This window comes from Falco punctatus, assembly GCF_963210335.1.
Source record: "Falco punctatus genome assembly, chromosome: 18".
Taxonomy (NCBI): Eukaryota; Metazoa; Chordata; class Aves; order Falconiformes; family Falconidae; genus Falco; species Falco punctatus.
Genome location: NC_137598.1, coordinates 569,944 through 582,124, shown reverse-complemented (window position 1 = coordinate 582,124; position 12,181 = coordinate 569,944). Strand labels below are relative to the sequence as shown.

Sequence of the window (12,181 nt, the reverse complement as noted above, 5' to 3'; positions counted from 1 at the left end):
ATTAACTACTGCTGGCATTTTCCCCTGAAATAAATTGGAAAGGCTTTGGTGAAACAAGACGCATGAAGATGTAGCTGATGCGAAGGACAATTTTATTCATGTTTAAAGCAGAAGACAGGAGCAAACCGGTGTCAGGAAGCAGGCACTTCTTTCCAAACCCAAGCGCGTGACAGCCCTGGAGGGATGACGCGGAGTGGCCCCAGCACTGAGAAGCCAGCCAGGAGGCTCTCGTGCCGCGGGAAGAGTGTCCAGGAACGACCTGGCTGAAGAACAGTAACGCCGACAAAGTGGGTGCTTCCCCTCCTTCTGAGGCACCGCACGCTGCACAGCTCCGTACCGCAGCAGCTGCCCCGGCTCTGCTCCGCGCCTCGGGCCCGGGGCCTGCTCGGCACTGGGAACAGCGCTGACCACATGCCCTGTGCCTCCGTGCACTGCTCTGCCTGACCCAGCCCCGCGCAGTGACGCGGAGCTCCCGCAGCTCCTGTCAGCAGAAACCCAGACTCCAGCAAGGCGTGGGGACCCCCGAACCCAACGTTCCTACGCTGCTCCCTGACAGCTGCACCACCGAAGAGAGAGGAGGAGGGAGCCTGTCGCAGGGCGCCTAGGCCAAGATATCGGAGGTGGAGTCTCCGGAAGCGAAGCGGATGTCATGGGCAAGGCAAGGCCCGTTGAGTTCCTTCCCAAAATCCACCAGGAAGTTCTTGTTCACGCACAGGCCGCCCTTCTCAGTGTCCACGTCAATCTGCAGCATGACGGAGCCTTCCCTGCGAGGGAACAAGAGCGCAGCGGTCACAGGCAAGCAAGCCAGGGCCCTGTTCCGGGGCTCCTGCCCGCACCTCCCCGTTCCGTATGGAGGAGGAGGCCGGCTCCTTCACATCTGCTCTTCTGCAGGGAGGAGGGCGCGGAGGCTCCCTTCCAGCGGGGCCACACGCCCGCGCTCACATCTTTTCCCTGAATGCTCGATGGACGCGGGCGAACCGCCGGGAACGACGTGGCAGGCGGGCTGGAGCTTGGCTCTGCGCTGGAGAGAGACCATCGCCCGCTCTGCCAGACCAAAACCTCTTGGGGGGCACACCTGGGGAGGCGCTGCCAGAGCGGCCTGGCCTGGCTGCCGGGGCTCCACGGGCGGATCCTCTCCGCCTTCCCGGCTGGAGCGCTCCCGGGCTCTCCCGAGCACAGGCCGGGCACTGCGGCTCCACGCAGGCGGCAGCTGCACCTCGCCCGGCCAGGGGCGCCGGGGTCAGGCGCACGTGAGATCCCGCCCGAGGAAGCTGCGGGGACCACGTTAGGAGGCCCCGTCCCCTGCAGTCACAGAGGTGTCCTCAGAGCCCCCCCAGCGAGGCGCCTTTCCCCTTTGGAACGCAGGGGCCGTGCAAAAGAGGCCTCGCGCCTGCCCAGCGCTTCTCACCTGACCAAGTTCGGGTAGAACTGCTTGTCCCACGTGCTGTAGAAGGAGTTGGTGACATACAGCCTCTTGCCGTCCACGCTGAGCTGCATTTTACTGGGGCCGCCGTACACTCTCTTGCACTGCAGGCACAACAGACAGCCGTGGCGTTACTGGCTTTTCCCGCAGCAGCCAAGCACAAGCCGGAGCAGGGAGCGGAGCAGAGCGGCTGCCTGCCCTGCCAGCGCAGGCAAGCGGCCAGCAGCTGCGGGCACACGGGCCGCTGCAGCGGAGACCTGCCCCAGAGCCCGCGGGCAGGGAATTTGCCGAGCAGAGCCCAAGCGCAAAGGACACCAGAGGGCAAAGAGGCCACGGAGCTCACCTTGACCACCAAGGGCTCCGGCTGGCACTTCAGCTCTTCGTCTCTGCACACGGTGACGGGTCCCCCTCTGAGGATGCTGCCTCCCACAAACACCTGGAAGCGAGGCAGGGGGAGACACGTGGCCTTGTCACGCGGCCACCGCCAGACCCTCCTAAGGAACCCAGCGGTGCCAGCCCTTCCGCTCCCGCCTTACCTGCCCCACCAGCCTGGGCTTGCAGGTCTTGGAGAGCTCATACTGGCGGATGTCTCCGTGCAGCCAGTTGCTGAGGTACAGGTACTTGTCATCCGTCGAGATGACGAGGTCCACCGTGAAGGCTAGGGCACACAAACAAAGAGCTCCAGAGAAGGCAGCGCCCACAGAGAACGCGCCTCTCCCTGCCACCCTGGACGTCGTGCCTATGGTGCACGAGAGCCGCCCGAGCGCGCAGGCTGCAGCCAGGGCAGCGGTGCCTCCTCAGGGCTTGCACAGCCCCTGCCCCCTCCGACAAGCCTTCTGCCATCTTTGCGCGGCACGGCGCCGCGGGTCAGTGAGGGGTCTCTGCCGGGCGGCACGACACAGCGCTCCAGGAGGGAAAATATAAACACCCCTCGGGGCACACAGACCTGGCATCTTGGGCATAATCCATCCCGTCACGTCCTTGGCCGGTATCCGAATCACCTCCTCTACGGCCCAGTTGTCTCTCTGCACAAGGAACAAGGGCACAGCACTGTGAGTGCTCCAGGCTGCTCAGGCGAGAGCGCTGCCCGGCACTCGCATGCCTGCGCAGCCGGCAAAGCTGCCGGAGGAAGGCTGCCGCTGCGCCCAGCTACGGCGAGCAGGCACGGCTGGGGCAGCACCGGCCGACAGCAGCAGCAAGGCTGAGCCTCCTCGCTCAGAGGAATCCCCCAGCCTAAGGGTCTGGAGCTGGCTCCGCACGCTGCCCTCTCCACACGCCTCCTCCTTTCTCCCCGCCACCCCGCGTTTCTTCGGTGCCTTTCCCAGTCGCCCTGAAGCTCCCCACGGCCGGGTCTCCCCGGCTGCTGGCAGAACACTTGCCTCGCACTTGTAGAAGCGGTAGACAATGCCGCTCAGGGCACAGCTGACGTATCCCTCGGCAGCATCGGGGTTGTGGAGGAACTTCACGCTCAGGGGCAGAGAGTCCTCCCCCAGGTCGAAGCACTGGGTGAGGGTGCGGCAGGACAAGTTCCACACGTTCAGGCGGCGCCCAAAGACCCCTGCGGAAAAGGAAGACCACGTCAGAAGATGAGGGGCCACCTGTGGAGACTAATCCCTCCCCAAATGCTCGCACTCAGGGACAGCCACGGCAGTGACCAGCCAGAGCCTGCGGAGAAGCCGCCGCACTTGAGGGAGCAGCGGGAGAGGGCAGGGACCAGCCTGGGATAAGGACAGGTGCTGCACGTCCTGCAGCCGTGCCTCTAGGATGGGCCGTTCGTGGGGACGTCTGCCTGTCCCCCCTCTCCAGCTCCGGCTCTCGCTCTGACGGCACCGGCACCCTCCCACCACCCCGCTGAGCTCTGGCTCAGCACTTGCATCCGCATTCCCTCACCTTTCTTCAAGTCGTCAGGATTAAACCCACGTCCCGCGCGTTTTGGGACCAGTCCGGCAGAGCTGATGAGAACGTTGTGGCGCGGCTGGTACCAGAAGTCGTATCCAGTCGGGGGGGCTTCACACTCATTCTCCCAGTTCCCCTTCAGCTCAAAGGTCTCTCCATCCAGCACAATGAATCCACCTGGGGCGCAAAAAGGGGACGCACGATCAATCGCGTTCTCCGCTTCCAAAGCAGCCCGTTTCCTTGTGGAGTCATCGCCGGGCAAAGTACCTTTCCCGTTGCCAGCTGGGTCTCCCATGTTGGCAATCAGGATGTCACCATTAGGCAGGCTGTGCACTACGCTGAGGTATCCCTTGTTGCACTTCCAGAAGACATCCACTGGCTCGATCATCTGAGAAAAGGTCACACAGACACACACACCTCAGCCGGCGACTGCTCGGCTCATTTCATGCTCCCTGGCAGAGCCTTTGGCCACCAGAGACTCCTGCAAACCTCCGATGCTTGCGGGAGCTTTCGTTCCAAGGACTCCCACTTGCCAGGGGCTGCTCCTCCTTGCAGAGGAGCACAGAAGCCCCTGAGCTGCCCCTCTGCGCAGAGGAGAATGCAGCAACACCGAACCCATCACAGCCTGTCTGTCCACCGCACTGCGGGGGCGGCAGGTGTGGTGCGGGGCGTGACTGCCCACGATTAGGCTCTCTGAATGCAACAGGCAGAGGGGGACGCAAGGATGAGCGGAGCCTTCCTTGGTCTGGAAAGGAGAGAGCCGAGCGGAAAACGTGACCCAGCTCCCTAAAATCGGGGTGGAAGAGGAGATGAAGACAGAACCCTTCTTCCCTGTGTATTATCCCAGAAGCACCAGTTCCCAACTCCTTCCCAGAAACTTGTCCTTGCGTCACCTGAGGCATACCTTACACAGCTTGGGAGCCCGGCACTGGGAACCCACATCCACCACGTAAATGCGGGAGGAAATCAAACAGGGAAGAATCAGCTTGTTCCTTCTCGGTGTGGCAGTGTCAAAGCAGGCGCAGCCAGCGCTCCACCCCGAGGAATGCAGCTCGTCTTTGAGGTTGGGCATGGGCAGGCGGTGGATCACCTAGGCAGCCAAGGCAGAGTTAGGGTTCGCACAGGGAGGCGGGGAGAAACGGGGACCCTAACGCTGGCAGATGCTTCTGGCTTGGCAGCCTCCACCTGCGCGCCTGGCACCGCCTGCAGAGCTCCGGGAGGAGAACACTGCTCCGTGCACTGGCCGCTGCTCCGCGTTAGGGCACGGCGTGCCGCTGAGAGGAGACCGTTCCCCATGCCGAGCAGCCACCCACAGGCTGATCCAGAGCACGTGCTCAGGAGCTCACTAGCAGCACCAAGACTCTCGGGAAGTGAGTTGGGAAGTGAGTCAGAGCCGACCTGTCCCCAGGACACCGAGACGGAGACGACTCAACCGCAGCCAGGCACACACAGGACAGCGCAAAGACAGCAGGAAGGTGAGTTTGCAGGCAGACAACAGCCCTCTCTCACACGTACAACCGCGGAGAAGCAAGAGAGAGACCTGTTGTGACAGAACTCACCAGGGGTTTCCCAGATGGGTCTTGGCAGGGCATGACCAGGCAGCAGGAGAGAACGGTGGACAGGAGAGAAAAATGCCCAAGACAAGAAGGTGCCAGGCATAGAGAGACGCCTGGCATCCCGGGGTGGCTATCAAGCAACCTGGAGTCCCAAGCAAAAAGGAGGAAAGGTCCCGAATGCCGAGGCACCATGAAGCACAGAGCCAGCAGCTGGGCACCATCCCAGGCAAGCGCTGCAGGGACACGGGTACCTGGCAGTAACAGGGAGATCTGGGGTTGAGGTCAATGGTGGCCAGGAAGTCAGGCTGCTCCACGCAGGTTTCCCTGTAGGTGCAGGTCACGTAGGCAACCTCCTCTCTAGGAGCTGCGTAGAAGGAAAGCTTGTGTTAAAGCACGCCGTGAACCAGCCAGGCGGGAAAAGAAAAGCTTCAGCAGACCCTCAGAGAAGACTGAACTCACTATTCTGGATGCCAAGACCTTCCTACAGGCAGCTGAACGCAACGACCTGCAGCTATTCCATCCCTTCCTCCTTGCGCACTGACAGCTGCCCAACCCTGGCGCCGTTACCGACCCAGAGGCACGAGAACAACCGCAGCGGAGAAGATCTCCATGGAGGTACCGTCCTGCCCCTTTGGGGGAGGGGACTCGGCACATGTTAACGGGGGTCTCCACTAACAGGGAGCTCTCTCCCAAACACCACCCGCTGCACGACACGCTCGAGAGGACTTGCCTTTCACAGCCTCCGGGCAGGTGGGGTACTGGTAGCACTGAGCTCTGCATCTGTCTGGGTTGGGGAGAAGAATAAAATGAGAAACGTCCACGTCCCAGACGGTGCCTACTCGGAAGCCTCCGTCCCACCCAAGGGACCTTCTCCCACTCCAGCTCTCAACGGGGACCTCTGTGACCGGCCCCTGCTCCGCTTATGGCACTGACGACCCCCCGACCCAGGAGAGTAATCCTCCCTGAAGCGCCACCAGGGCCGTCCCAGAACAGAGAGAACCTTCGGCCCCAGCCGGACAAGGTGCCACACTCCAGTGCCACCCCTCTCCTCCCTGCAGCGGAACAGACCTGCCAGTCCCCAGCGGGGACTTCGGTCCAAGGGGGGATGTCCACAGCCCCCAGGCAGTGGCTGCAGCCCGGTCCAGGATGGAGCCACAAGGCTCGGAGCTGCTGTGGGCTGCGGGAGGCTGCCGAGCATCCCTTACCCATGCTGACAGCCTTCTGGTTCACTCTCCTCGAGCAGAGGTGCTGGGACTGGAGGTGCGGCTCGCTGTCTGCCTCGCCGGAGTGGGATGTGCTGTGCCGAGGCTGCTCCGAGGGGGCCTTATATACAAGGCAAAAGGGTGGGGGGAGAAAGCAGCTGCCAAGGGAGGAGCCATCGCTCCTCGGCGTTTGGGAGGTGCCAGACCAGCGCTGCGGCTTCTTTCCGCCTTGCTAACCACCAATCTAGAGGAAAAATCTGCTGGTGCGTGCAGGTCTTTTCCCTAAACACAGCCTCCCGTATCTGATCCTGGCGCTCTGGTGATCTCCAGTGGACTTCTTCAGGCTCTGGAGGCCCCCATGCCCCGGCCGAGAAACAAGCTCATTGCAGCCATCCCCCGTGCCCAGGTTGCTGCCACACAAATGTGCAGCGGCTGCAAATTCCGCACGAGGGATGAGAAGCCCATCTAGATCAGCGTCCCCACCAGCAGGCTCCCGGAGACTACAACGTGTAAACGTAGAGAGGGCACCAAAGGCACCTCTGAAATCCAGACCCCGAGAGAAGGCACGTCTGTCTGGGGGCGAGCTGAAGGCATCACGGGTTCCCTGGGCTCCGCTCAGCAAGCCAGCCCAGAGGCGCCTCTACCCAAAAGAGGCTTCTGGAGCCCTGAGGGCTGCAAACTGGGATACAGGGCTCACAAGAGGAGGCAGGGGGCTCCAACAGTGCTGACGGCAGAAGAGACTGGAGGAGCTGCCGGCATCTCCTGAACAGCGAAGGAACACACCAGGCTAGAAATGGGTGCCTGGGCAAACGCCATCTGCGCCCCTGCTGATGCAGCACCTGCAAGGTCAAGACGTGCCCGTCGCCTCTCAGGTTGGCATCTCCACGGGGGGACGTCAGCCCACCTGTGGGAAATCGGAACCTTTAGGACTCGGGGCAACTCAGCAGAGCAAAACAGTGCCTGGCCAGTAGCTACGTACCCTCCCCACCAGTCTGGTCAAGGAATACCAAAGCCCCACAGCAGGCACCGACACCGCAAAGGGCCTGGCACCGGTGCGGCTGTATTACATACAAACTGGACAAAACTGCCACAAAACACCCCTGGGAAGAGCAGAGATCTCTCTTAAAGGGCCTGAGGTGCTGCAGAGAAGAATTTTGGAAGAAGGGTCCCCTCCTGAGACCACCAGCACCCTGGCTGCCACCAGCTGCCAAACTAAAGCAGGAAGAAAACACCAAGCGCCACGGAACGTGAATGAGTATCGTATCTTGTGGAAGAACGCCTCAACCAGTGGGCAAATTACACGGGGTACGTAATTGCTCCACATAGGAATGCAGAAACATCTGACAGCGCCATTAAAGCAGCCCTCAGGAGATCCTCATCAGAAGAGATAGCCTGTCTCACTAGGGCTGTAATTAATGGCGCTCTGCTTCCAGAACAGCGCTTTTAACGTGCAACAGGCAGACACGGGAGCAGCCTGGCACCAGCGCCCAGCGTTCGCGCACTGCCCAGAGGCAGGTGGGACCAGCTGGCCAAAGGCCTTGTTTCAGGCAGCAGAAAAGGAGAATAACGGGAGCCTTTGATGCAGGCTGGTGCTCACTCATTCCACAAAGAGCGGACACTTCATCTTCCAGGCTGACAGGGTGCACGGCCTCAGCGTAGGCTCCAGGGAACACGGACCAGGGGATGCTGCCCACCGAAGAACACCCAGGCCTGACGGGAGCATGCAGCGGCAGCTCTGGTCCAGCAACGAGACCTGTAAGTCCAGCAGCTGAGGCAGGCAAAAGGCAGAGCAGAACACAGCACGCACTAGCCTGAGCTGAGCTGGAGGCCGAGCGGCCAGCAGGGATCCTGCGGGAATGAGGGGCTGCCTGGCGTTTGCCTAACACCATGGCAGCAAGCCCTCGGTCCGGGAGCAGCTCCACAGCTCGGAGCAGCTCCACACGGCGTCTCCCTCCTCTCTGCTCACCACTGCTCTGAGCTGGGCACAGCTGCCCATCCTTCTCCAACCAAACCCAACAGAGAGGTTCAGGCAGCGTCCCCGAGGTGCTGCCGCCCTGGTCTGCCCGGCTGGTGGGAAGCACGACCCGGGCCAGCGAAGCACAAGAAGCTCCTGCTCCATCAGGGGCAACTTCAAGCGCGCAGCTGGTGCCTTTAGCGCAATGCTTCTGCTGTCACGATGTGCATGTCTCACTGCACCTTCTTCTCACCCCTGCACACCTGCTAATTAAAAACTTCATTAGTCTTCCGCTCATTAACAAAGTGCGCTGGTCATCCTATTTGGCTTTCCTCGGTGACGTCTTTGGCATCCCTCGCAAAACCAAGCTGCGGGGTGTAGAGTTTTCTCATTAAAACTGATAGTAGGAAGGATAAGAGCAGGCTCAGCAACACCGACGAGCAAGCAAGCGATGGTTGGCAGCGAACGCAGTCGGTGCGGTCTGCTCTCGGCCCAGGAACAGCTCCCTGTGGCAGGCACGGATGGGAAGCCGTGACATGGAGGAGCAATCAGGGGCTTCACTGGACAGCCCACACGGAGGCGGCAACTGCTCCCCTCCTCCCGACCGTCTCTCCCAACCCTGATAGGGAAGAACACGCTGTAATTTTGATAATGGGCAAGACCAGGTGGCGCAATCTGGCGCAGGCTGGCACAGCACACAAACGCATCAGGAGAAGACCCTGCCACACCAAGAACACCAAGTCTGCTCTGGATGCCCAGGCAAGAACTCCCCCGACGACAGGAGCACTCTCCAACCTTCCCCTCCTTCCCCAGGGAAGGCGTTCGCTTCCCGACTCACGTTGCATCACAACACACGTCCACGTGCTGCCTGCAAGGTTGGCTGGAGGCAACGTCAGCGCTTCTCCCTCGAGGCGCCTCTCCGCCTTCGCCCCACCGCGGGGCCGGCCACCCCTTCCCCTCCAAACGCGGCGGTTGCTGCTGCTGTGGGACTCACTGGGGAGGGGGCAGGAAGGTCTGGCCACAAGCACGGCAGCAGCGCCAGCCCCCTCCCCAGCACAGCCCACAGCTACGACTGCACAAACCCATCCAAAAGCCACGTCCTTAGGTTGTCATTTCAGACACCGTGGAATGACAAGTGGCTTCAGGTGGCCACCAAAGGGCCCTGAGTGTGCAGGTGAGTCACTTGTCTGGCAGCGCGGTTTTCTGCCGGATCAGCTCCTTCTCCCGCAGCCGCACAATCGCTCCATCTGGCACAAGAGGAGTGCAGGAGGAGTGGCAGCCCCACGCAGCTGGGGAGGACGGACGAGCAGGACCTGCTCTTTCTCCTCTCCCAGGCCTCTGCCTAAAGACAGGCATTAGCACCTTCCCTGGAAGGTCCCTGCGAGCACTGCAGATCCGACCCCAGGCTTACACAAATGAAATAAAACCCAGAACGGTTGACTTTCCTCCGCTGATGGAGAAGGAAATGCAGACTGGGAATACAAACGCTGAGCAGAGCAGTTTAACTAAACATTTCAGGTTACGCTCCAAGGACTCATGTATGCTTCTCTGTACATAACAACACTTCCCTGCACTCGTGGACTCAAAAGCAGTAGCTCAGTCTTCACCAGAGAAGATAACTCAAGGTAGCAGACCAAGAAATAGGGGGGGTTTGGTGGTGACTCTCATCACAACTGCTCTGGCTTCACTTCAGCAGTAAATGTTCTCCATTCTGTAAGTTTCCCAGCTACTAATTGGGATCCAGATGCTGCTGTCCTCTCACACTTTTTGAAAATATTACAAAGAGAATCTCTTTTTTATATTAACACATCTACTAGTCTTTGATATGTCCTGGTAGCAGAAATATAAATGAACCTGCTATCTCAAATTAACAATCAGTGAGTGAAAACCAGTAAATTGTAACTTGGGAAGGAACAGACAAGCTGCACTGTGCCCTCCTGTGGCCACCTGGAAGATCATCTACCACCTTTAAAGCCAAAACCAAGTCACACTGATGCACTCGGAGGCAGTTTGGAAGTACGTGGACTGCAGAAGGCTAGTTTAAACATGGAGAAAACATGTTTACAGGTTTCTTCCCAGTCCTACCTACCTCCCAATAGACCATGATTTCAGCAAATAGTACGAAACAGCGTGTGCAGACCCAGAGTTTTGTGTGCCTGTGAGTGAGGATGGGTTTTGGCCAGTGCATGAAACCTCTACAGTACTGCTGAAGGAACATCTTTTTTGACCCACCAGATATCTGGACCTGCTCTGTGTTCACCAAATTATTTTGTTCCACTGCCTGTGTTTCTTCCACTTTGATAAGTGTGAGAGAGGCAACGGTCAGTCATTGGGTTAAGGTCTCACAACCCCTTCAGAGACTCCCCAGACAGCAGGCATTTGGCTTAATGGCTGGAATTCTGGGGTCTGTTTCCAATGGCCTCTGACTGTGGGTATTTACCATGGCCAAGTCCCCTGAGAAGCCTCCTTATAGCCAGTGAAGCTGTCACTACAGTCACATGAGTCCACGGTAAAGCTCACCTTGTAATAAAGTAAACCCAAACAGACACACATACTAAAAGCAGAATCTCTGGTATGGACATGGATCCCACAGGCACGGTGAGACCCACTGGTTTCTTCCCAGAATCACAAGAAACTCTCTACTCACAGCTTACCTTTTCCAGCACCTTGATTAGCACACATTAGTAAAAATGAAATTTTAATGCAAGCAAGTACCACACTTTGCTTTTCCTTCTGTAAGTACCTTTTTGTATTTAACATTTGCCTTTTACAAGGAGTAGAAGCAATCCGCACTTCAGCAACTGTACACACTCGTATTCAGGGGCATTTCCAACGGGGATTTCAGGGACCCAGACTGGGATGCTTGCTGTAGTTGGAATGAGAGACCTCAGTCACCTTGCAATGCACTGGTGGACTGAGAAAAGCAAGTTGAGAAGACTAACAAGTTTGTGATTTGTGGAAAATCATGGCCTAAAATGGGTAGTAGAGTGAGAGAAACTCCTCAATGTACTTCTGCCTGAAAGCAGGGTGCAGGCTGCCCACGCGTGGCCATGTGGAAGATCATGTACCTTTTCCAATTTTAAATGCTCAGTCATACAGGAAAGAGGTGCAGAAAAAAAATACAGGCTCCAGTAGTACTGGCTGGTAGCAAAGGATTTGCTAACAAAGCAGTGACTTCCTGGGACATGAGGAGATTGTTCAGACACTAAGCACTCGCTGTACCCACTCAGTGTGGACTATTAGTAGCATTTACATTGGTTAGCAGTGTATACTCCGTTCTTGAAACCAGCCCCTTTGCAAGGAAAACAATGGGTCCTTGCAGCAAGATGATTTTAAACATCACTCATTTCTAACAGGAAGCTGCTGAAAATGGGATTTTACATCAGAGACAGGTAGCTACAACACCAAGTCAGTTAGAAAGCTTTCTGGCTTCACGAGGTCCTAACAGAACTGCATGTCGCAGGTTTCAAAGAAACCAAGTGGTAGCAGTCCAGCTGCTCTACATTAAAAACACAAATTGAACTCTCAAAGCCTGGTTCCAAATACGTTAGGCAAGACAGTAAGCAGCTATGTACAGAATGAAGTCTTGATCATAAAGATCTGTCAGCTAGATGAGGGTTTTGCTGTGGAAGCACAGTAAAAGTCGGAAAAAGATGTAGCCAAAAGGCTGCAGCGGGCAGTCCCATTAACACACTGCTCCTCCAGCATTGCTGATGCAATTCCAGCGTTACAACTGGCAATGCTAAAGCTCAGCAGGAAACGGCAGAGGCTGGCAATGGACACAGATGGGAGAGCAACAGATCCAGAGAGGCAGAAAAGAGAATCAGACCCAAGAAACAGCTTAGGGGAGATGCAGTGGGAACTGGCAACAGAAGAAAGGATGGACTTGTTAAGTGCTTGTCTGTTCAAGAAGTTGCAAGACACCTGTAAGGCACCTGCTGCTAGCACTACGTGGCTTTGCCAAAGCGTGCAGGAAAGTTTTCTCCAGTCTTAGAAAACAGAAGATAACCTTTGCTTGCAATAATGGGAACAAAGGTGGTTTCAGCGAAAACAAATTCCTCACCAAAGAATTTCTAAGACAGATGACATTGTTACTTTCTGAAATGACCTTACATTTATGTTCTTTGAAACATGCTGAAATACTAAAAAG

General features: G+C 57.7%; 1 protein-coding gene across 8 annotated transcripts; it reads right to left on the bottom strand.

The window, feature by feature from the left end:
- Window positions 1-75: 75 nt before the first annotated feature.
- On the bottom strand, window positions 76-12,072 carry LOC308054774 (methanethiol oxidase-like). Of its 8 annotated transcripts, XM_080368101.1 has the most exons (12): window positions 6,081-12,072; window positions 5,606-5,659; window positions 5,127-5,239; window positions 4,224-4,409; window positions 3,587-3,707; window positions 3,314-3,496; window positions 2,803-2,981; window positions 2,370-2,448; window positions 1,960-2,081; window positions 1,767-1,859; window positions 1,409-1,527; window positions 76-764 (listed from the first exon to the last, which is right to left on the bottom strand). In XM_080368101.1, the coding sequence occupies exons 1-12, from the start codon at window positions 6,082-6,084 to the stop codon at window positions 602-604; spliced, it is 1,416 nt and encodes a 471-aa protein (XP_080224227.1). In that variant the 5' UTR covers window positions 6,085-12,072; the 3' UTR covers window positions 76-601. The 8 variants fall into 8 exon arrangements, with proteins under 8 accessions (XP_080224227.1, XP_080224223.1, XP_080224221.1 ...); XM_080368097.1 differs by having other exon boundaries at window positions 2,370-2,444; window positions 2,799-2,981; window positions 3,314-3,707; XM_080368095.1 differs by having other exon boundaries at window positions 1,409-1,859; window positions 2,370-2,444; window positions 2,799-2,981; window positions 3,314-3,707.
- Between the last annotated feature and the right edge of the window lie 109 nt (window positions 12,073-12,181).

Bases quoted from the DNA above. Each gene is read 5' to 3' on its own strand.
- LOC308054774 (XM_080368094.1), bottom strand. The intron at 3,708-4,223 runs GTATGCCTCAGG...ACCTTTTCTCAG, and splicing joins GGGCTCCCAAGCTGTGTAAG to ATGATCGAGCCAGTGGATGT. The intron at 2,982-3,313 runs GTGAGGGAATGC...CCTTTTCCGCAG, and splicing joins TCCTGACGACTTGAAGAAAG to GGGTCTTTGGGCGCCGCCTG.